Source organism: Xenopus tropicalis, chromosome 8, assembly GCF_000004195.4.
Source record: "Xenopus tropicalis strain Nigerian chromosome 8, UCB_Xtro_10.0, whole genome shotgun sequence".
Lineage (NCBI taxonomy): Eukaryota > Metazoa > Chordata > Amphibia > Anura > Pipidae > Xenopus > Xenopus tropicalis.
Window position 1 is genome coordinate 108,228,051 of NC_030684.2, and position 25,635 is coordinate 108,253,685.

Sequence of the window (25,635 nt, forward strand, 5' to 3'; positions counted from 1 at the left end):
CTGGATATATTAAGGGGGAAAGAAGTTATTTAAAAGAAAAATATTCTTTATTTGTTAGCATACAATATTCCATGTTGCTAAAATTAATATATAATATTATATGTAGTAAAAGGGCATAGTTTGTTCAGGTTTAGCAACCAGCAGCAGTTAGTGAAAGCAATACTAACTGATTGACGTGGTTAACTAGACAACATGACTATATTCTCCCACTGGGGTCAGCCAATATGAGCTATATTCAAAAAGTCTCGGTTTGCAGCCAGGCAAAGCCTTACTTTCTTGGAGATTTAAAGGAAGGTTTATTAGATTATCCAGAGTGCATATCCCATGGTCAGATGGTGGCGCCGGGAAACCAGGAATGAGACAAGCAAAGATGCGGAGCTGCTCTGAACTGCAGTTGTTCTGGAGTGCTTGAAGCCACAGGAGGAATAAGCGGAGTCCTTCAAGGCGGATCTGAGAAACAGCATAATAATCAGATGACTGAAAGTAAATGTCAAGCAAGATGCTTAGTAGCCATTAACCAGCAGGGACCCATGATTGCAAAAGCATTTATATTTAATAGGAAGCATCCTAAGCTGTAATGAAACTGATAGCTAGTGGGAAGCTCTGTAGAGGAGGTCTGCCAATTTTTTTTTATATCAATGTGGATATAACACAGACATATAATTACAGCTGATAGTGCACCTTGGCAGCATAACTGTGCATTTATTATAACAAGTGCAGGGCTTTGCACCATCAAATAACAGGGTGCATATTAAGAATTGTTCATATAAAATGCACATTTATTTCATTCTAGATAAAAAAGGCTATTTTATCTTGATTTTAAGTTTATTTCTTCTCACTGCCATTGTGTCAACTAGCAATCAGGGACCTCAAACCATTTTAATCAATGGGCAATGAATCGTTTTTAAATGCAAATCTATCTCTCCACTTGCGCAAGAATTCTCAACAATTGTGGAAAACTTTAATTTCTGATTATTAAAGTCAATTAAACCCTAGCACTAGTCCTTTTTCTCCAAAAAACTTTAGTGGTTTTCATATTATATTTAGGCCACAAATGACACATTTCCTTTAATAAAAGTTTGATAAATAGTTTATAACAAGAATTTTAGATAATAAACTATTAACCGGGGGCTCATATTAACACACGGAAAATTAGAACGATTGTATGTAAATGGAATACTGATCATGTGATTCTTGTTCTTAAATAACACATCTGGTCCAAAAAAATTTAGAGAAAACCTTGCACAAAATGTCCCACGAAATTTAGGTTGTTCAGCTGAGATCATTGGGCCTACAAAGGATTTATATGGCTCCCAGCAAGTCTATGTGCTCTACAGAAACTTTTTTGTGCCAGTTTATCATTGAGGAACTGAACATATGGGGGTAAATTTAATATAGTGTGTAAGTCAACATCACCATTAGATTTGAACGGTCGCCTACATGTTAAAAAAAACAAAACCAAAGATCTGATTGCTACAGGCAATATCACCGAAGATGTTGGCTTCCACACAATAATTAATATGCCCATAGTGACTGGCTAATGTGCTCACTACATGGTAAAAGCTGGACAGCTCCGAGTTAACTGATGATGGCCTTCAAATAAACAGCAGAAATCAATTAGCATTCATTTTACCTTTAAGGAATTCCCAGTATGAAGCAGCTTTTTCAGTATCAGACCTTAAACAGAAATATATATTAATTATACATATACCTAGCTTTCTCACTTCTCAAAGGTTACTAGCAAAAAAAACCCCCAAAATCAGATAACTGCTACCAGCAGCATTTTGTTTAAACTATTAATGATATGAAACCATAATGGCTTAGGACACTAAGAAAATGATGTATGTGTCTTTTTGCACTTTGAAGACAATGAAAGCATTTGCTGAAAGCAGCAATCTTGTATCTGTGATTTATACACAGACCAGCATCTGCTAGAATTTCCATTCACGCTAGCTACTTTTGCAAAAACTGTTTTTCAGTTAGTGGAAATACAAATTCTCAAGCCATAAAGTTCACTTGCCATTAAAGGAGAAGGAAAGGCTAGTAAAGAGTTAATCTCAAGCTGCAGGCATACCTTCAATTGTCTCAATAGTGCCCTTAAGTCTCCCCATATTTCTCCTGTTCAGAAGATCTGAAGCCAAACAGGAAGAAAAACCGCTGAGCTGTGTAAAGAAAGTTCCCATAATGCCTCACTCCTGCACAGACACTGGGACCAAGTGAACATGCTCAGTTAGTTAGACTACGAGTCAGCTTCCTGCTGATTGGCTCAGATCCACATTCCTAAGGGGGAGTGAGCTCTTAGCATTCTTGAGGGAGGGGGGGGGGCAGGAGAGAGCAGGTAGCTAAAAGCTGTGTGTCGGTGGCACAGGAAAACAGACACAACTAATCTTTTTACAGAGAAGTCATGTGTGCTTATGGCTGTATTTACATAGACCTTTCTGATAAAGCTTACTTAGTTTTTACCTTTCCTTCTCCTTTAACTGCAAATGCAATTCTAGCACTGGGAAATGTCAGTCTGAACAATCACATTTAGCCACATGTATGGCTAGTCATGTGGTATCAATTTGGCCTATTCGTGGAGGGTTGTGTAACTTATGACCACCTTTAGAGGTATAACTACATGTGGGCTGCTATATGTTACTATTGGCAAAGTCCAAAGCTACTGTGGATCATGCAGAAACAGGATGTGTGCTTCAATCAGTATAAGATTACAGTGGAGGAAATAATTATTTGACCCCTCACTGATTTTGTAAGTTTGTCCAATGACAAAGAAATGAAAAGTCTCAGAACAGTATCATTTCAATGGTAGGTTTATTTTAACAGTGGCAGATAGCACATCAAAAGGAAAATCGAAAAAATAACTTTAAATAAAAGATAGCAACTGATTTGCATTTCATTGAGTGAAATAAGTTTTTGAACCCTCTAACAAAAAAAGACTTAATACTTAGTGGAAAAACCCTTGTTTGCAAGCACAGAGGTCAAACGTTTCTTGTAATTGATGAACAAGTTTGCGCACATTTTAGGAGGAATGTTGGTCCACTCCTCTTTGCAGATCATCTCTAAATCCCTAAGGTTTCGAGGCTGTCTCTGTGCAACTCTGAGCTTGAGCTCCCTCCATAGGTTTTCTATTGGATTAAGGTCCGGAGACTGACTAGGCCACTCCATGACCTTAATGTGCTTCTTCTTGAGCCACTCCTTTGTTGTCTTTGCTGTATGTTTTGGGTCATTGTCTTGCTGGAACACCCATCCACGACCCATTTTCAGTTTCCTGGCAGAGGGAAGGAGGTTGTCGTTCAGGATTTCACGATACATGGCTCCGTCCATTTTCCCGTTAATGCGAATAAGTTGTCCTGTGCCCTTAGCAGAAAAACACCCCCAAAGCAAAATGTTTCCACCCCCATGCTTGACGGTGGGGACGGTGTTTTGGGGGTCATAGGCAGCATTTTTCTTCCTCCAAACACAGCGAGTTGAGTTAATGCCAAAGAGCTCTATTTTGGTCTCATCAGACCACAGCACCTTCTCCCAGTCACTCACAGAATCATTCAGGTGTTCATTGGCAAACTTCAGACGGGCCTGCACATGTGCCTTCTTGAGCAGGGGGACCTTGCGAGCCCTGCAGGATTTTAATCCATTGCGGTGTAATGTGTTTCCAATGGTTTTCTTGGTGACTGTGGTCCCTGCTAATTTGAGGTCATTAACTAACTCCTCCCGTGTAGTTCTAGAATGCTTTTTCACCTTTCTCAGAATCATTGACACCCCACGAGGTGAGATCTTGCGTGGAGCCCCAGAGCGAGGTCGATTGATGGTCATTTTGTGCTCCTTCCATTTTCGAACAATCGCACCAACAGTTGTCACCTTCTCTCCCAGCTTCTTGCTAATGGTTTTGTAGCCCATTCCAGCCTTGTGCAGGTCTACAATTTTGTCTCTGACATCCTTGGACAGCTCTTTGGTCTTTCCCATGTTGGAGAGTTTGGAGTCTGCTTGATTGATTGATTCTGTGGACAGGTGTCTTTTATACAGGTGACTAGTTAAGACAGGTGTCCTTAATGAGGTTGACTAATTGAGTAGAAGTGTCTAACCACTCTGTGGGAGCCAGAACTCTTAATGGTTGGTAGGGGTTCAAAAACTTATTTCACTCAATGAAATGCAAATCAGTTGCTATCTTTTATTTAAAGTTATTTTTTCGATTTTCCTTTTGATGTGCTATCTGCCACTGTTAAAATAAACCTACCATTGAAATGATACTGTTCTGAGACTTTTCATTTCTTTGTCATTGGACAAACTTACAAAATCAGTGAGGGGTCAAATAATTATTTCCTCCACTGTATATCTAGTCATCTGCACTATAAGTGCTTTAAAAAGTTTCAGAGTTATGGTTTCAGAAACCTTTGGTACCCTGTTTAAAGGAGAAGGAAAAGCTAAGTCACTTGGGGGTGCCAAAATGTTAGGCACCCCCAAGTGACTTGAATCACTTACCTTTTACCCCGGGCTGGTGCCCCTGTATGGAGAGAACAGCACCAGCAATTCAAGTCACTTGGGGGTGCTTACCATTTTAGCACCCCCAAGTGACTTAGCCTTTCCTTCCCCTTTAAGATAATAAATAATCCTTTTTGGATGCAAAACAATCCTATTGGGTTTAATTAATGTTTTATTGATTTTTTGTAGACTTAAGGTATGGAGATCCAAATTATGGAAAGACCCCTTATCCGGAATACCCTTGGTCCGAAACATTCTGGATAATGGGTCCGATACCTGTACTGTAATGCAATTACCGCACAAGCACTTGTAACAGCCCTTGTCTAGCAACAGTTGTTTCACAAGGTCACAGACACATGCTAATACAGAAAGAAAAGGATCCGTTTGGTGTAGACCACTTTTTGGGCAACTTAAAAAACCCAGCTCTTAAATTGCATAAAATAGCCAGGTCTAAAATTACTCTTACTTGTTGGGAGTCTCGGTCGGACACAGACACAACTCTTGCTCAGGTCCTTGGCATCTTCCATTTTTATTTTGGTGGCCACAACATTCTTCAGGCAATGACTTAATGCAAGAAGCGAAGTGAAAGGCCACCAGTGGGTACTGCTAGTAAATTTGTATTATATTATATCTATAACATAGCAGTTAACAAATTCCTTTTTTATCTAAACACAAAGGATTCCACCAAATAAATATAACTATATGGCAGAAGGTTGCATAGCCCAGTTGTTATCCAAGTAAATAAAGCTTAAAGGAACAGTAACACCAAAAAATGAAAGTGTATAAAAGTAACTAAAATATAATGTGCTGCTGCCCTGCACTGGTAAAAGTTGTGTGTTTACTTCAGAAAGTCTACTATAATTTATATAAATAAGCTGCTATGTAGCCATGGAGGCAGCCATTCAAAGGAGAAAAGGCACAGGCACATAGCAGATAACAGATAAAACACTATTGTATTCTACAGAGCTTATCCGTTATCTGCTATGTAACCTGTGCCTTTTCTCCTTTTTTCCAGCTTGAATGGCTGCCCCCGTGGCTACACAGCAGCTTATTATATAAATTATAGTAGTTTTTCTGTAGCAAACACACCAGTTTTACCAGTGCAGGGCAGCAGTGCATTATATTTTTATTACTTTAAAGCTCTTTCATTTTTTGGTGTTACTGTTCCTTTAATAAATAGTTACACGAAAAACTCTTTATACAGATAAATTTTGCCATTAACACTTTGGTTGCTGCATATCCAACACGCATTCCCTGGGAGAGTCTCCTGTGTTATACCTTATATGTTTTGTGTCTGAACTGCAGTGTCAATAAACTTTACATGCAATAAAAATGACAGTTGCTTTCCCTAAACATACTCACTGATGCTGTGATACTGCCATCGCTGGTGGATTCTCTCTGGAAGAAGTTGTAAAATTTTCTAAAGGGAAAACAAAACAGAGGTCATCTCATCAAAACTGTTCTGTCAGAAATTTGGGGTCCATAAAAGAAGTTCTGACGTTTAATAAACTATAGCTGAAAGTAGTCCAGGAAGCACTCAGACAGCACCTGGCGGTTTAAACAATAAGGGTGACATTCATGCATTAAAGACACTAGAGGTGCCCTGCAGTGTTGCAATGGTGGAAGCTACTACAGCCAGTTAGGAGACTGTCAGCCAAGACACTGCTAAAGGAACACAGTAGCTGGCTATGTCCAAGTGATACTGGGAGAACATTATCTCATGGCACTGCCATGTTTTCATTTATTTCTGTGACAAGGGTTCTTGCCACATAGTGTGTTGCCAGTTAAAACACCAGGCATACCACAGATCAAAACAAAGCTCAATAATGTAAAATCTATGGCACAGGCACGATGGTTTGTATTCCCCTGGACTGAACACTGCTACAGAGTATGTTGGGCCCTTAATAATGATAATGGCAATGTCTAATACAGGCCAATAAGGTAAATCTGCTGCTAACACTTCTTTAAATCACAATATGTCTAAGGAGCTACATAGAACTCCTGCTAAAACAAACTAATTGTTGGTGGGTGCAGTTAATTATAGATCCAATAGGAAATCTCAATTATACCTTTATAATTATTAGTGTACAATGTGTAATAAAATACAACATCAGTATCAGGGTGTGTGTGTTATTCACATTATACAAGGCAGTTCTGCCAAATGTATGCTCAAAAGCAACAGATTATTAAAGAAAAACAGTGAGAGAGAAAAAGAGAGCGAAAGTATACTTTTAAATCCCCCACATCCAATTAGGACTCACCATCCTGAAAAGCTGTAAACCAAATCTAATTTAAGGGAACAGTAACACCAAAAACACCAGAACAGAACACCAAAACACCAGAATATAATGCACTGTTGCCTTTCACTGGTTGAAGTTATGTTTTTGCTTTAGGAACACTACTATAGTTTAGATACATAAGCTGCTGGGTAGTCATGGGGGTAGTTATTCAAACTGAAACAGGCCTAAATTGTACAGGATACATAGCAGATAAGCTCTGTAAAACATCATTGTATTCTACGGAGCTTATCTGTTATCTGCTATGTAACCTGTGCCTATTCTCATTTCTTTCAACTTGAAAGGCTGCCCTATGGCTACACAACAGCTTATTTATATAAATAATGGTTAATTTTTTTTGAAGTTATCATACAGCTTTTACCAGTGCAGGGCAACAGTACATTATACCGTATATACTCGAGTATAAGCCGAGTTTTTCAGCACCGAAAATGTGCTGAAAAATGAAGCCTCGGCTTATACTCGAGTGTATCCCATAGAGCTGGCTGTGCGAAACAAGTGTATTCCATAGAGCTGACCCCCGCACCCCCCTTCCCGTGGACGGACGTTCGTTCGGACGTTCATGCGCGCGTGTGCACGGACGTTCGCGGGTATGCGCACACACGGGTGCACGCATGTATGTGTGTCCGTGCGCACAGCCACCTCCTTCAGGTAACTTCAAATTATTATGATCGCCTGGTTTGTATTTACCACTACAAGTATACATCATTGTACCCACGCTTGCATGTATGTGTGTCCGTCCATGGAGGTGCGCACAGCCAGCTCGTTGAGTAAGGTAACTTCAATTTATTTTGATCGGCTGGTTTGTGTTTACCAAGTATATATCATTGCAGCATGGTTACTGATTTGTGAATCCCAACAAAATAGGTCACAAGCCACTGTAATAAAGACTTTAACTTGCTCTTGCATAGTTTTTCAAACCCCTTGGTTAGTTTTCAATACTGTGTAGGCCATGCATGAAAACCATCCAGGGCTACACAGAAAGTTCAGCAGCTTGGATTTTACTGCAACTGCACTATAATAATATATATTTAATGCCAGCAATAATTGCAGTTTCATGAGAAGGGTTTAAGAACCATTCACATTTCTAAATTGCCTCGAGAACAGTAATAAATGTTTAGCATTATAAAGCTTTTGCTACATGGATTCTGGCTGAAATCTAGTGACTGGCACTCTTACTTCTGATTGGCATGCTTTTCATTACTTACTTTTTTCTGACATGAAGAAAATGGTTTTAGGAATGGCAATTATTGTTAATTCTACATCTATTGTCTAGCTTTTAGTCAGATAGAATTGTCTTCCACCATATACAAAAAGCATGAATGAATAATTCATTTAGCCATAGTGATAGTTTAACTCTTTAAAAAGAGAGGGATCAGGCTAACCCCCATAAGATCAGCCTCCACACCCAGGTTCAGGCTTATGTATCTTGTCTTTCCCAGTGCTGTAACTCTTCAAGGCAGGAGGGTCAAAGGGTCCTCCATCCACCTTTCCCTAATCACCTTATATGCCATGCTGGCAATCTGCAGCTGCCAACATGATATATTTATGAAGATTTCACAGGGGGTCACGCTGAGTGTCCTTTTATTATTTATTTGATTATTGAAACTTAGCAGTAGCGGCTGCATTTCCCACCCTAGGCTTATACTCGAGTCAATAAGGTTTTCCAGTTTTCTTAGGTAAAATTAGGTACCTCGGCTTATATTCGGATCGGCTTATACTCGAGTATATACGGTACTTTTATTACTTTAAAACCCTTTTTTTTTTTTTTTTTTTGCGTAATTGCTCCTACGGTGAAGACGCGCAGAGGTACTTGTAGGCAGTGCTGATAATTGTCTCTGTGTGTTTTAGCAGAGGATATTCACAGTATTGTCTATGGCAGGGTATTTTCCAGCAATTTGTAGCTGTGACACGTAGCTGCTACTACTTAGCTCCATGCATCTTGAACCTTAACAAACAGATCACTCAAACTGTATGCACTGATAAGTCTAGTGTTTTGTTTTTTCAGGCCTACTGCCAACAGCTACTGGTTCAGCTCCTGAGATAATTACACAGAAGCATCTGAGCATAAATGGTCACTATTAAGAGCAAAACAGTAAAACGCAGATGGCAAAATCCTGAAAGATCCCACCATTATACATAACTGGAAGCACTGCCGGTAAAACAATAAAAATCTCTAATCATGTAAAATTCCTTCCACTGCATTTTAGCATGACTGCATGATTTGAATGTTTGTGCTTTGTTGCGGACAGCAAAATGCAAGTGTGTCTTTAATTATTTAAATGAAATACTCACATGTGGTACAGCATAGCAAAAGCTTTATACTCTAGCTCTGACATTTTTACCTTAAAGTGGACCTGTCACCCAGACATAAAAAGCTGTATAATAAAAGCCCTTTTCAAATTAAACATGAAACCCAAAATATTTTTTTTATTACCACATCCATACCCATTATAAAGGCATTTTAAAATCCCAGCTGTCAATCATATAATGCCTGCCCCGCCTCTATGCCTCAGGCATCAATTTTACCGCCTTCCAGTCATTATTCTATACCAGTTTCTATACCAGAAAATTAGGCACAAGCAGCAGTCCTTATTTTAATCAATACTGTTTTACAGGCTCTGTAAGCAAGAAAAGATGTTATAATCATATGCTTTTGTTTCCTTACTTCCTCAACACTTTCCTTTGGATAAGAAATGCCCATGTTTAACAGGAAATATGTAAGCTAAGAACTGGTCATCCCATGTTAGAATTTTTTCCAGCATTACTCATTCACTAAACCAAACATAGTTTTCAGGGAGAAACATTTTTCCCGCTGGTAGTATAATAACTAAATAAATAGCTACATGATATTTAAATGAGTATAATATTAGTATTAATAATAATTTATTTTGTCCCATTGTACTTTTATAGTAGGTTTTTGTTGGAACAACACAGTACTTGTCATAATCTAGAAACTATAAAAAATGCACCAGCTAGTGGTGTGAAATACAGCTATCAAAATAAAAGAAACACTTTCTTTAAACAAGAATACAAACAATACTGAAAGATGAGGTTCCTGCCTTAGAAAGTGCATTAATACCAACAAGTAAAACTTCCTTTGATTGGGTCACCCTTGAAAATAAATTCAGGGACAAGTCTATAACTATCAGCTAGCAGGGTCAAACTCATTGAAGTTTATTTTAAATACAATCAGCCCTGCTGCATTTATTTATTAAATGAGTCCCTGAATTTTCAAGTGTTCTGGTCACCCAAATACAACCCTAACTATCAGAAAGCAAAGGCGGGAGAGAACAAGGGCTGAGTTGTTTACAATAGGGAAAATATGTTAGGTTCAGAGAGTACAATAAAATCAATTTATATCTTAAAACTACATATCTGCCAAGCAGACTTATTGCACAACTGTTTGGGAGCATGTAGTTATCAAGGACAGCTCCCTATAAATATTTAGAGCTAGAGAGCTACATTTACTCTTTAAATATTTCCAACTTAAGAAGGCGTTCCTTTTATTTGTTTTTGTATGTGTGCTTTTTAGAAAGAGACATGGCATTATTTGTTCCAGAAGCTGACACTGCCCTATTTAATTGGTATGCTGCATCACAAATGTAATAATAGCTTTCATGCAATTGATGAGTTTTGGCATGCAGCACATTACAAACATCACTCTTGTGTATTATTAACAAAAAGGTAAACAATTCCATACCAGGGACAAACCTACCTCAAATATAAACAGAATAGCATCTAGTTCTTCTCTTTGAGATTTGTGACCTAAAGAAAAAGTAAAATATATTAATCATTATCTTATTTGTCTTTTTAAATAAAACATATAGATTTTTGCTGTTGCTGCTTTGGTGTATGTGGAGTATTCACAGCTGGTGGAGAAGTCGCTGAATCCAATCATTTCCATTTGCTTTAATGGGAACAGTCACCGCTAGCAGATCTCAGCCTAAAAACATGCAGAGTTTTGCATAAAAAAAAAGGGCAGCGTGGAACCACAGAAGCATTTGAGGTCTACCCATGATATAAGCAGTAATATACTAAACATTATGTTATTTACTGCCATAACCCTCTCAAGCAGGGTAGGTGTGATCAAAGTACCTGTCTGAAGCATTACATTCAACTGGATTCAAGTGGGAAGAGTGAGAAAATGCTCAAGAGTGAAAAAGTCAAGAAGTACTCTTGCTACTTGCTACGGAGGTTGCCTTCCAGCAAATGTCCCATTTAGTAAAAATGCAACCATTTTCAGGTGCTTTGACTTGTGTGATTCTCACTAAGAGGATGAGAGTAGATAAAACACTGTGCGTGACACTGGCCTTACACTAGTACAGACGATTATCTGTTAGCAGCGGCTGTTATTGATAATGGTTGCTTCTCCTTCACAGCTCTTATTGAGTCATCTCATTCCTCTTAAAGCAAACACTGCTCACTTTACTCTTGATCGCAAAGGAGAAGCAATTAAGCTGCCAACACAATCTCTCTGACAGGACTACATTTTAAAATGATAAAAACACAGCTTTCTAAATTTCCTTCCTCAAAAGCTACTGAAATTTTTTTTTTTTGTTGCCTAACAGCAGTATGGTTATTTAAGAGTCAGAAGCGTCCGACACTTTAAAGGCATCTATTGTGACAAATGGACTGACAAATGCACTTGTTTATCAGTTTTCAAGTTTGTGAATTTAAGTTTATTTTTCAAAATCAAGTAAATTTGGAAATGAAATGCTCGCCTATTTATTAATAAGGAAACTAATCTGCATAAAAAACTCAAATACCTTTAATTTTTCGAGTGTACAAACTTGAATTTGAGTTTAAAAATATGGCTTGATTTTGCCTAGGAAAACTCCCATTCTATAGAAACCTGCAAGCTTTTAGATGCAATTACATTTGAGTTCTTGAAACATAATTGGAATGAGGTTTTTTTAGCCAAACTCTAATTGTGAAAAAAAAAAAATTAAACTCAAAACGTTGATAAATCACCCCCCAAAGACTAAATATAATTTTTAAACCACTGCAACATGCAGGCTGGCAGATACAGGGACTGTTGCTTGCTCTAAGCATCATTTGGCCATCATTATACTGGGCAAATCAAACATTTGGTCCTAATGTGAGTTGGACTAGTGGAATGGTTCGCCTGGTCTGCCTGTTCCCAGATCAGACCGCAAAGTACTTTAAACAGAGACCACATTCTCCGTTTAGCAACATCTCCGTTTAAGCTTACATCTGCCATTATGGAGAACTTAAAGGGAAAACTCAATTTTTTTTTTTTAATTTGTTGGGTCACTCTACCACGACACAATCAGCAAAACAGATAATCTTTAAAGGCAAGTGCAAATTCACATATGAGCCAAAGAACTGAAGTGACAGCTACATGGCTCACTACCTAATCCAGAGATGATAAGTGACTCTAGCACTGCAGAAGAACAATACACCCCCACCTGTTATATATTTTCTTGTATGACATACTTTCTCTGTATTTGTGCATTTATACTCACAAATACGAGCCTCTATATCTATATCCCCTGCACTAACTAAAGGGTTCTCTAGAGCAACCTGCAGAAAAAGCCTTAGCCTAACCAATTGATAGGGCAGCTGACAGTGAGATGTACAAATGCAAATATGCAAAGGATTAATAATCTAAAAATAATTTATTATCTCACATTTTGATGGTTATCTATAGCAGCAGAAATAGAAGATAAACAGTACAGTGTATTTTCCCTTTTAAGGGCAGACTACCAGGAGGACCTGCATATTTGGGGGTTTTAGCTGTAACAATCCCATGGACAAGGTTAAAAAAAAAAAAAATAGAAATCTGTGCAACTCAAAACATACCTTACAGCTAATTCTTTGGATTGGAACTAGTTACTCTGATCTCATTGAAACATAATAAAACACATAAAGCAATTCTAAAGCCGGGCATACACGCATCGATAATTATTCGGTGCGTGTATGGCAGCTCGACAAGGCGCCGATATCGCAAAAGGCTGCGGATATTGGTTGACTTGTCGATCGGCCAGGTTAAGAGATTTTGATTGGGCGCCATTGAAGGCGCCAGAGCAAAATCTATGTTCAGGGCTGAATCGACAGAAGGAGGTAGAATGTTTCTACCTCCATATCTGACGATTCAGCCCAGAACGTCAGTGGAGGGTGGGAACGATCTCTCGTGCGAATTTTTAAATAAAAAATCTATTCTACCCTGCCCCAATAATTGCCCTATCCTGCAAACCATTTAGTATTTTGAATGCCTTTTTAAAAAATACCTGTTAAAACTTGGCTTCCGGTCATTTGAAAAAAGGCGATACGGCATGCAGGGGAAGCATCCACCATGCGGCGATCGATTGATCGATCCTAGCCTTCCTTCAAGGAGTCAAGCTAGGATCGATCAATCGATTGCCGCATAGTGGATGCTTCCCCTGCATCGCCTTATTTCAAATGACTGGAATCCAAGTTTTAACAGGTATTTTTTTAAAAAGGCATTCAAAATACTAAATGGTTTGCAGGATAGGGCAATTATTGGGGCAGGGTAGAAATTGAAGAGTAAAAATTAAGTAAAAATTTTTAGTGTTACTTTTCCTTTAAGACCCTTTGGAAAAGGCACAACAGAATGCCATGCTGTGAAATGCCTGGGTTCTGCGCTCATCTATTGGTCCTGGGAGAAAAGATTAGCACTTTTTGCTTCACAAAAACACAGTTTGAAGTTGTAGCTCGGAATTATGGGAAGGCCATCTCCCACAGACTCCATTCTAATCAAATAATTACATTTTTTTCAAATGATTTCCTTTTCCTCTGTAATAAAACAGTACATTGCACATGATCCCAACAAAGATGTAATGAATAATTTGTAGAGGCAAAACAATCCTATTGGGTTTATTTAATGTTTAAATGTTTTTTAACAGCATTACGGCATGGAGACCCAAATTACAGAAAGACCCTGTATATAGAATACTCCAATTCCTGAGCATTCTAGATAACAGGTCCTACACCTGTATATTAACCCAATATATGTAGCTTTATGTAGATCAACTCATTCTTACCTTTTTGTTTCAAAGATGTTTCTATGAGCACAAAATTTTCAAAGAAGACATAATATATATGGGAGTAGTTCTGTTCAAAAAACTGTTTGAGATCGATGGACTCTGCATTTTCTGCAAGAAAGTAAAAAAAAAAAAAAAAAAAAAAAGTGTGTTGAGAAGTGGTTTGCATGTGTATTAGTAATGACATTAAAGGACAAGGCAACGCAAAATATAATTTTTTGCCTAATAAAAGAAAACAAAATTCGAAGCAGCTTTGCAATATACATTTATTACAAATTTGTAATGATTTTTGAGTTATTTGTGTATATAATTCCTATTAAAAAAAAAACCTATTAAATTGCCTGTCCTTTTCTATTCTCTGCCCTGGTGGCTCTGACTGTTGAAACAATGTAACACAGGCAGCAGACTGACAGACTTGACTTGCTGGAGGAGACTGACAGTTGCAACATTGTTTTTAAAGTTACTTTCACAGCCAAATCACTGAATTTCCTTCCTTATCTTTCCCACAATTACTTTGTAAAAATCTACAACAGACATCTTTGCCGGCAAACCTCAAATTACATTATTTTCATGATTTTTTTTTTCTTTTAGTACAGTGTATTGTAAAAATGAAACGAACTGGTTTACTTGTTCTTCGAAGCGAACAGCACAGTAACACATTTACGTATACACCTCCAACTAGATTATTTTAAAAAGAATTTTTCGTAAACAATAAAGTTGCCAGTACAAAAACCAGGTGAATATGTCACCAGTATGAGAACAACTAGAGTCCACTGCATACAACAGACTCAACCACCCCAAGACCACCAAGGCTTGTCCTAATTAACACCCACTAGAAAGTTCCAATCTACAATTGCACCTACATCTGTATGAATCTGCAATTACTATTACTATTATAAAGTTTTGTAGGGATATGTTGAGATATGCCTATAAAGTGAATAGCCCACTCAGCCTTTTGCCTCTAGTAAGTAGAGGGCAAATAACCTACCTGTATGGCTAATGTTTCCAAAGTAGAGATTTAGTTGGGAAAGCTTAGGGAGGGTCTTCCAATCTGTTATGTGGGTAGATTAACTGATGAAGGCAACACTGGGCAAATGTGCACGTGGGCAGCAACCCATAGCAAGCTTTTTCAGTTAGCTGCAAGTAGAGCAGTGAAAAAACATCTTTTGACTGGATCCTAATGGTTATTGCCAAGGTGCAAAGCCCAAAACAGTGGAGTCAGTACATCACCAGAGTAAGGGTCCAAAGCATGGATCCCCAACCTTTTTTTTTAGCCGTGAGTCACATTCAAACGTAAAAAGAGTTGGGGAGCATCACAAGCATAAAAATAAGGACTAGAACTGGCTATTTGGTAACCCCCTATGTGGACTGGCAGCCTACAGGAGGTTCTGTTTGGCAGTACAACTGTTTTTTATGCAACCAAAACTTGCCTTCAAGCCAGAAACTAAAAAAAATAAGCACCTCCTTTAAGGCCACTGGGAGCAACATCCAATGGGTTGGTGGACAACATGCTGCTCACAAGCCTGTCGTTGAGGATGACTGGTCCAAAGTGTTAATTGTTGGGTAGTAATTAAACCCCATAAAGAGATCCAGGAGTGTCCTATGAATTTAAGCTGGCCACACTCATTAAATCATAAGTATTTTGGTACATATATGTGACTAAACACAATGTACATGTGAATCAAAAACTCTAGGGTCAATCTGATTTTTTATTTTCTGTAATAATTTTTATTTTTCAGTACAGGTATGGGATCCATTATCTGGAAACCCGTTATCCAGAAAGTTCCGTATTACCGAAAGCCCCTCTCCCATAGACCCCATTATAAGCAAATAAATCTAATTTTTGAAAATAATTTTCTCTATAATAAAAAAAAACAGTACCTTGTACTTGATCCCAACTAAGATATAATTAATCCTTATTGGAGGCAAAACAATCCTTTTGGGTTTACTTAATGTTTAAATGATTTTCTGCAGACTGATTCAAATTACGGAAAGATCCCTTATCAGGAAAACCCCAGGTCCCAAGCATGCTGAATAACAGGTCCAATACCTGTACTAATATAATGTCTCTTTATATATCATTCTGCAGGTCCAGAATACCAGAAAAGCCACTCCAAAGAGCTACTAAAAATGAATACCCAAGCAAATAACCAACATTATGAAATACAAATTGTTTTATTCAATGCTGCTATAACTTCCGAGGAAGACAAAAATCAGAATGTCGTTTTTTCTTAAGGCAAGTTTATTAGCAAGATCAGAACAAGAATTCTCTCAAGATACATACAGAGCACACAGACTGATACACTGCATTGAGTGCTTACAAGGTTCAGACACAAGTATGCATAGTGTTAGAGAAAAAGAACTTAAAAGACTTAAACAAGGCTAAGCAATACCTCTATTAAGTATTGTATGGGAGGTAAGGGATTAATTAGGTAGGCCTGGTCCCAAGTAGTGGTATATTACAGTAGGCTGGATTCTATCTATCCAGAGCATACTCTACTGAATTTTACTTTGACTCTTGGTACCCCCAATGTCAATATAAGGCAACAATAAGAGTTTTTGACTACAAGTTTTTGCTTTCAAAATGTTTTCAAAACATATATAAAAGCGGATATGTTTGCCAACTTCAGTGAATGTGAGCACTGTTGTACCAGACCACACATCACCTACTGGCATATTTAGAGTTATAGAAGTTTGTATAGGATGTTTGTTATTAGAATGAGTTTGCAATCCACATAGGAAATCAGATATTTGATTGGTCCATGGCAAAAATATGCTAAGAATTTGCCAGCCCTGTAAATAGTTTTAGAACAGGGTTATTTACTTAGCTTTCACAGTATAGTAATTATTGTAAATTTCTTGAGCTATCTGTAAAGACACTGTTTCTGAAACTTGGGTGCCCAGATGTTGCAGGAATACAACACCTAGAATGCCTTGATTCTAAATTGGGATTTGTAGTTAAAGGGATTCTGTCATGGTTTTAATGGTATACTTTTTATTTCTAAATTACACTTTTTACATTGCGAATAATTCACCACTTAAAAATTTATTCTTGAACCAACAAATGCCTGAAGCAATGCAAAGGCCATTCCACTAGCGACTCCTATAGTTGTCAGTGAAAGGCATTTCGAAACTTACTCGCTTGCGGTAGCAGAGATCTAAATCTCTCCGATGGATATTAGCCTTAGGGGGAGATTTACTAATCCACGAATGCTCCTAGCGTATTTTCCGCAACTTTTTCGTACTTTGCGACAAAATCGTATTGTCGCGCCATGTACGAAAGTTTTGGATTCATTCAAGCTTCAGTATCGTGACTTTCCTTGGGCCAGGTTGGAGCTGCAGAGTGCCACTGATTCCTATGGGAGACTTTCCTTGGGCCAGGTTGGAGCTGCAGAGTGCCATTGAGTCCTATGGGAGACTTTCCTTGGGCCAGGTTGGAGCTGCAGAGTGCCATTGAGCCCTATGGGAGACTTTCCTTGGGCCCGGTTGGAGCTGCAGAGTGCCATTGAGCCCTATGGGAGACTTTCCTTGGGTCAGGTTGGAGCTGCAGAGTGCCATTGAGCCCTATGGGAGACTTTCCTTGGGCCGGGTTGGAGCTGCAGAGTGCCATTGAGCCCTATGGGAGACTTTCCTTGGGCCAGGTTGGAGCTGCAGAGTGCCATTGAGCCCTATGGGAGACTTTCCTTGGGCCCGGTTGGAGCTGCAGAGTGCCATTGAGCCCTATGGGAGACTTTCCTTGGGTCAGGTTGGAGCTGCAGAGTGCCATTGAGCCCTATGGGAGACTTTCCTTGGGCCGGGTTGGAGCTGCAGAGTGCCATTGAGCCCTATGGGAGACTTTCCTTGGGCCAGGTTGGAGCTGCAGAGTGCCATTGAGCCCTATGGGAGACTTTCCTTGGGCCCGGTTGGAGCTGCAGAGTGCCATTGAGCCCTATGGGAGACTTTCCTTGGGCCAGGTTGGAGCTGCAGAGTGCCATTGAGCCCTATGGGAGACTTTCCTTGGGCCAGGTTGGAGCTGCAGAGTGCCATTGAGCCCTATGGGAGACTTTCCTTGGGCCAGGTTGGAGCTGCAGAGTGCCATTGAGCCCTATGGGAGACTTTCCTTGAGCCAGGTTGGAGCTGCAGAGTGCCATTGAGCCCTATGGGAGATTTTCCTTGGGCCGGGTTGGAGCTGCAGAGTGCCATTGAGCCCTATGGGAGACTTTCCTTGGGCCAGGTTGGAGCTGCAGAGTGCCATTGATTCCTATGAGAGGCTTCCAAAATCATACACAGAAGGATCAAAGTCGGAAAGGTTTTCCTGCATTTTACGATCGTTCGGTACAAAAGTTTGTGACTTTCAGATCGCCAATACGATATTATCGTGACTAAAAGGATTTTTTTTCGTAAGCATATTTGTGATATTTGCGATCTTAAGAAATTATCGTATCCAATCCGAATTGATTCGAAATTCGAACTCATGTTTTCATGAATGTGCCCCTTAGCGTAGCTGCTATCTTGCTCCCTTCCAATTGTTCTGCTGATCGGCTGCTGGGGGAAAGGGAGGGGGGTGATATCACTGCAACTTGCAGATTAGCAAAACTGAAGCACAAGTCACATGGCTGTGGCACCCTGGGTAATGAAGAATATGGCTAACCCCATGTGAAATGTTAAAATGAAATATAAAAAAAAATCTGTTTGCTCTTTAAAAACAAATTCCAATGCAGGATTCTGCAGGAAAAGCTCTATTAACTGATGAATTTTGGAAAAAAACAGCATCTTTACTTGCAAAAAATAAAGTTGGCCATACATTTAAAGATCTGCTTGTTTGTTGAGGTCACCAAAAGAGCGAACTTTCCCTAATATTTGCCTCCTTAAAGGGGTGGTTCACCTTTAACTTAAATTTTAGTGTTATAGAATGAACAATTCTAAGCAACTTTTCAACTGGTCTTCATTATTTATTTCTGATTGTTTTTTAATTATTTGCCTTCTTCAAATGCTTAGCAGCTTTCAAATGGGGGTCACTGACCCTGGCAGCCATAAACTATTGCTCTGTGAGTCTACAATTTTATTGATACTTTTTATAACTTATTTTTCTATTCAGTCCCTCTCCTATTCATATACCAGTCACTTATTCAATCCACTCCCTGGTTGCTAAGGTAATTTTTACCCTAGCAACCAGATAGCCGTTATAACTCAAAACTGGAAAGTTGCTGAACAATTATTGAAATAATTAAAAAAAAAACTACAGATTGAAGACCAATTGTATATTGTCTTGGAATATTACTCTCTACATCTTACTAAAAGTTAACTCAAAGGTGAAAAACCCTTTAAGAAGGATCACAACAATGGTAAATGCAGGCTGTTGAGATGAGAACGGTGTTCATTTGGAGGTGCTGAACTTGACCTTTTTTTTGTAAACCGCTGATTTATTAAGGCCCTTAACATTCTAACTTAGCAGGGGCAGCTCCATTTGAAGACTTGAAGAATTTGTAATAGGAGCCTAACCTTCACATGCACTGGGCAATGGTCTATTAACTAGGGATGTTTGGATTTAGCTGGATATGTTTGGCCAAATAATGAATCAAATCAAATCCCGGGCTAAGTAAACATGTCTAGTATTACCACTTAGACTTGTCTGCAAAAAAAATGAAAAGACTCCCAAACAGATATAACTGAGGTTATCTCATATATAACCTTGTGGATTTGCTTATAAGCGAAATATCTTCTACTCCTGGTTTGACAAAAGCTGGGCCACCAAGGGTAAAGCCTTGATAAAATATATTCAGATTGTGGTCCTTTGGGGCCTACTGTGGATAAAACATATGCAGTTATTACTCCAGGCTGATAGCAGTCTAGAGATGCAAGAAGTAAAAGGCCCAGCATGATTTAGTCATTGTGCTTAGTAGGCATTTATTCTGCAACTAGCTTGCACTGCTTTGCCCTTAATAAGCCATTATGAGCCTCCACACTTAGTCAGGGAAAACAAGTGAAGACAGGTAATGACATTGAGATTTGAAGCACTTTGGTTTAACCTTCAGTGCTACTATAATTCCAAGCATTAACTGGGATACCAGACAATTGATCAAGTTGTCAATTCACTTTACTATATGCTGTGTTGGCCCTTCTGGTGTGTTACTACCACAAATGACAGCTAGTTTCAAGTAGAGTGCCTTTTACTGTAAGTTCCTTTGTTTGATATCCACTATGCAACAGGGATGCTAGTATTTTACTATAATAAATACCTAAAGTTGCTACCTTTCTAATGGTAGAAACAAAAGAATTCTACCGATATCTAATGATTTCGTGCTAAACGATTGCCTTGGCTTGGGTGCCTCAAAATTTTACATACGAGATGGCCAATATCCAAGGCCTTTGCCGATATTAGTCACCTCATCTCCCGCCATAGATGCACCAAATATCGTAGAAACCTTGCCTTATATGAAAAAATTAGTGCATGTATGTTTTCACAGGCTGGTGGGTGGACACAAGTGGGGATGGGTCATGACTTTAAGGGGTCAGGGATAGAGACCAGCCGTGCTGGTAACATAATTTGGTCTCACCTTGGGAGTGACAGAGTTACCTTTAGTCCCCAGGCGATTGGAAGAGCTACACTTCCACTTCCCTCCATGTAGCTCAGTGGTTCTCAACCTTCCTAATGCTGCAACCCTTTAATACAGTTCCTCATGTTGTGGTGACCCCCAACCATAAAATTATTCCTATGTGTTTTCTGTTGGTCCCAAAGGGGTCCCGACCCTCAGGTTGAGAACCGCTGACGTAGCTGCACACGGGTGGAAGCTGTGATTGTTAATGCAGCGAAAAGGAGGCATATATTTGAGTAGATCTGCTTCTCTTTGCCTTACTGAAAACCACAGACGATCTGTGTGACTGAGGCCTAACATCTTGCTTTGTTTCATTGTTTAAAACTGAATTCCTGTCTCTGGAATTTAAGAGGTAAAGGAACAGTAACACCAAAAAATTCAAGTGTATAAAACAAATACCAATATAATGTACTGCTGCTCTGCACTGGTACAACTGGGGTGTTTGCCTCAGAAACACTACTATGGTTTATATAAAGAATGCAGCTGTGTAGCCATGGGGGCAGACATTCAAAGGAGAAAAGGCACAGGCACTTAGCAGATAACAGATAAAACACTATTGTATTCTACAGAGCTTATCCGTTATCTGCTATGTAACCTGTGCCTTTTCTCCTTTTTTCCAGCTTGAATGGCTGCCCCCAGGGCTACACAGCAGCTTATTTATATAAACTATAGTAGAGTTACTGTAGCAAACACACAACTTTAACCAGTGCAGGGCAACAGTACATTATATTTCTTTTACTTTAAAACTCTTTAATTTTTTGGTGTTACTGTTCCTTTAAGTAATGAGAGACCCTAGAGGTACACCCTTGGGGGGGCAGGCATTTATTTATGCTACAATTGAAGTAGTTGTGAGGACCTTTTGTTTAAATGTAGCAAGTAGGCACTTTTCAACAAGAGTTTTTTTTTAGATGAACCCTCCTCTATTTGATCCAGGAATCACAGCTTTATGTTAATAAACCAACAAGGTCCGATTGCATCTTTAGCGGCACTAATGCACTGCTCTGTTCTCTGTAGCAATCTCCCTTACTTTTTGCAAGCAAGGAAAACCGGTTACTAACCAAAAAGAAAAAGATCTTCTACCTCCCCTATCATTGTGGTAGCTCACATGTGTTGGTGTCTTTTCTGTTATTAAAACACGAGTCCAGAAATAGATCTGGCAAGAACCTGCAATCCAGAGGAGGGGGCAAAAAGACCAAGCAGATCAACATAAAGAATAAAACATTCTCTGCTGTCTCTAAATGACTAAAGGTCAAGCCTTTGTTGCTGCTAAAATAATTCAAATTCTTTGGTGCAAACAGCTATCCGCAGAAGATTTCTTCCAACAGGTCCAGTATTATGTTTATAACACAGTGTCTATATTAACTAGAACGCCAGCTGAATCTCAGCTAACGCATAAGAACTAAAGCAAAACTAGTCTGTTTAACGTAAAGGATAAAATGTCACTGCAGCTTTACATATAAAATACTGCGGTTTGGCTTTCAACAGGTTTTGTAATCTGTGTTTTTGCTTTTCCAATTTATGGAAAAGTTAATGCAAAAAGTTTAATGATACCAGCTCAGATTTGCAGATACGCCACAGAAGTCACTGGCCGAATGGTATGTGCATATTTTTTTTTTGGCCATGGCAATATAAAAACAAAAAAACACAATGTTGCTATGATTTCTGAAAATTGTATTAAAAGGTTATGGTCTGGTGTTGAAAAATACTGTGGTAGTTCCTTTGATTAAGAACTCCAGTCTCTCCAAGCCGGTCCCCAACTGTGGAGGCACCAAAGAAATCTAAAAATAAAAGTCACACCTGGTGTACAATCCACTTCTCTCCAACTGCGTGTGACTTTGGCCTTAGAGCAAGTTCAAAAAAACCTGATTCAAGCACAAAAAAAAAAAAAACTCTAACAAAATAACTCACCAGCACAAATCCTGCATGTAGAGTGACATTTTTTTTTTTTTGGTGATTTTAACTATTTCGTGAAGACAGACAGATGCTGAGGGGGGTATAGTAAAAGGTAACTTGAATATTTCAGAAACGGTACAGACATTTTCATTAAGCTTATATTGAATTAATTTTTTAAAGAGTCCCCTTTACGTAAAGGCTCTTTAAATCACTCCAACACTGCAGCAGACGTGCCCACAAATGATCTGAACTCGATGGCTATTTAACCTTCACCTTTCTATACAATTCATCCTATTAGCTCAGTGGGGTTATGGTCAAAGCTATCAGCTTTTCTTCTTCTTCAAATAGCTGTGAAAGAGTTCAGAATTAAGCTTAGGATCAATGTCCTTTTTCATCTTAAAAGGTTGCCCAATAAGTCTCCTACTAGTCTTGTGCTCAAGGCTGAGCAGCTATATTGTGATTAAAAAAAAAAAATCATCTTGTGAGGTGCCAGGTGTACCCAACCAGCCTGGAGATTAATAGTCATACAGAAAATTATTTCTTTTTATGCCCTGAAGCAAATAAAGCACTTTGGCATTAACCAGTGTGCGACTGCAATGTATTTTCATATAAAAAGTTATGGTCTGGTGTTGAAAAATATTGCGCTGGTTTGTTTGATTGAGAACTCTAGCCTCTCCAAGCAGGTCCCCAACTGTGGAGGCAGCAAAGCAATCTATAAATATAACTACCTCCTCCTACCTACTACATGCCTAACTGTTGCTTTTAAACACTGAATACACTGTGATACCCGAAACTTGGATTCAATAGCAAACAAAACCTTTTCCCAATCATCTGGAGTACAGTTCTTGTGTTTCTTGGCAGAAGCAGACCTCGTAACACGGTTTTGTTCCTGGGTTCTACGTGACTCTTCAGTCCTGCTTCCTGAAGTCTTTTTCTGCACTGCTGAAGTGGAAACTTTATGTTTGCACTCCATCAGCTTTGCCATGATATCAGGGGCAGTCACTCTTCTGTTACGCAGGCTAATGACCCTTATGTACTTGTCACCTGAGCTTGACCCTCTTCTAAATCTTCCAGATCTTTTATAATTCACAGTTCTTCCCCCCCTTCTTGGTGGCGTTTAATAGTATAAGCAACATCAAAATTTCTATTTAGATAGATTCTTTTGAATAAAAATAAGTAACCTCTCTCAACTGACATATACATATTACTGACCAAAAAAAATAAAATTAGTTATTTAGTGGACATCTGAACCCTCTTGCAATTTTACTTTTCTGTAGTGGTTTCTATAATGTTAAACCAGGCTTTTGGTTAAGGAGCTCTCTTTGGAGGGTCAGAGTGTCAGTGACCCTAAATGTCTATACACTTGCTGTAAAGTCATTTAAGGCAAAGCTTGCTGAACCTCTGATCTCTGACTGAGAGCTGTTAAGCCAAAAACCTGGTAGATGCTAAAAACAAACTAAACCAGGGTGCTAAAAAATATTTTGAGTGGTAGTGCAAGTGTACACTATAAATCAAACAGATCCAGAACTTTGCATGCACTTCAGGAATCCTTGAATTTAACTTTGTTGTTAAAAATACACAACACTAAAGTTGTCTCCTTTTAAAGGACATGTAAACCCTAAGATTTTCTTCTATGTATAAGTTATGCATATCTCCTCCACCCAAGCAAAATAATTTGTACTGCATATATTCCCTCTGTTCCCCAGCACTGTTACATTTTCCAAAAACAATTAGCAACTTTCACCCAGTGTCCATTTTACCTCTTACACATCATCAGTGATAAAAATAGGAGCAGACAGCTAGAGCAGAGTTATTATGGGAACCAGCATTGCCATCTTTATATTGGTGGCTGGATTGGAGAGGCATGTTTAGTAATCTAAGTTGAGAAGATTTACTGCCTTAGCTTGTGAGCATGCCCAGTAGTCAACAGCCAAAGTAAATTCTCAAGAGAGCGGGCCCGAGTGGGTCAAAGGAGAAGGAATCCTAAGCAATTAAGGGGATGTTGCAGCCTGACTATTAACCTTTGAACAACCAGAGTTGCATAGTGGGGGTTTTACATTTTCCTTTTAAGTAGTCTAGCAAAGCAGAAAAAGATTCTTTTAACTTAATTGAATATACGGGTGTGCAATGTTCACATGTTTATCCACCACCACAAATAATTATTGGGCAAATATGCCCAGAATTTCATGCTAAATTGTGTGCCGGTTAATCATCACTGCTTGCATGCTGCTAAACAGAGAAGTATCCTACGTGCTTGACTAGAGCAGTGGAATGTTAAAACACTAGGTCCCAGCCTGGAAGAAGCAGACCTGGAAATGGGTTACATATTAATGATCAACTTTTAAATGAAGGAGAAAAAAGAAGCCATACATTTAGGTCACATTTTATCAGCACAAGCAACACAGTGATTACTCAATTAATCTGCTAACAAGGTTGAAACCATGAGGGTGCCAACACACAGGGCACTTCACCACCCTTCTAAATTTTTGGGCTGATTTCACAGAATCGCAAAATGTAATGTGTTTTACATGTGGGCATTCCTAATGCTAAGAGGCAGGTATTGTTGGTTGGTACATTGCCCACAAAAGTGGAGATTTCCTGCCAGGCGATAAAGCAACTCATGTGACAGGGCCCCTATAGAGTACAGGTACAGGATCCCTTACCTGGAAACCGGTTATCCAAAAAGCTCCAAATTATTGGAAGGCCATCACCCATAGACTCCTTTTTAAACAAATAATGGTTCATATTGGTTGCAAAACAACCCTTTTGTGTTTATTTAGTGTTTAAATTGTTTTTTGTCGACTTAAGTTATGGTGATATACAGAAAGAGCCCTTATCTGGAAACCCTCAGGTCCAAAACATTCAGTATAACAGAGCTGAATTCTCTTCAGCCTATGATCTGTGACAGCTGCTATTCAAAGTTCTTTGCTTATTTTATTTTATCACAAGTCAATCAGGAAATAAAATTCTTCCAGACATTTGGCCAGTACAAGTTCTGCAGATGTCCCTTTTGTGGGTTAAAAAAAATAAAGCCTGCCTATTACAGCTACATTTTCCATGCTTTGGAAATCTGGATCCTGGCAGCCTGTATTTATTTACCCTCCACACCCTACCTGTTCAACTCAAAACAAACTTACTCTTAGCTACTATCTAGCTGTTCTGATTTAAAGAGCCAACCAATAAAAGAAAATCTTGTGACAAATTGAGTTCTCTGGCAGCAGAAGCCTTGCAAAAACATTTAGGGGTATATTTATCATGCTGTGTAAAAAGGGGAGTGAGGCATTACCAGTGGGCAACCAATCAGCAATTAGATTTCAACAATTAGAAAATCAAAGCATCTGATTGGCTGCTATGAGCATCATCACCGGT

The 25,635-nt window shown here is 38.8% G+C and overlaps 1 protein-coding gene across 10 annotated transcripts in view; it reads right to left on the reverse strand.

Moving 5' to 3' along the window:
- ralgapa1 (Ral GTPase activating protein, alpha subunit 1 (catalytic)) overlaps positions 1–25,635 on the reverse strand; it is a 112,200-nt gene that overhangs the window by 77,824 nt on the left and 8,741 nt on the right. For all 10 annotated transcript variants that reach the window (XM_031890555.1, XM_031890553.1, XM_031890556.1 and 7 more), the window contains 5 exon segments: positions 13,799–13,909; positions 10,489–10,538; positions 5,839–5,896; positions 1,634–1,677; positions 273–450 (listed from right to left, as the gene is read on the reverse strand). In XM_031890555.1, the coding sequence (XP_031746415.1) occupies positions 273–450; positions 1,634–1,677; positions 5,839–5,896; positions 10,489–10,538; positions 13,799–13,909 (441 nt within the window).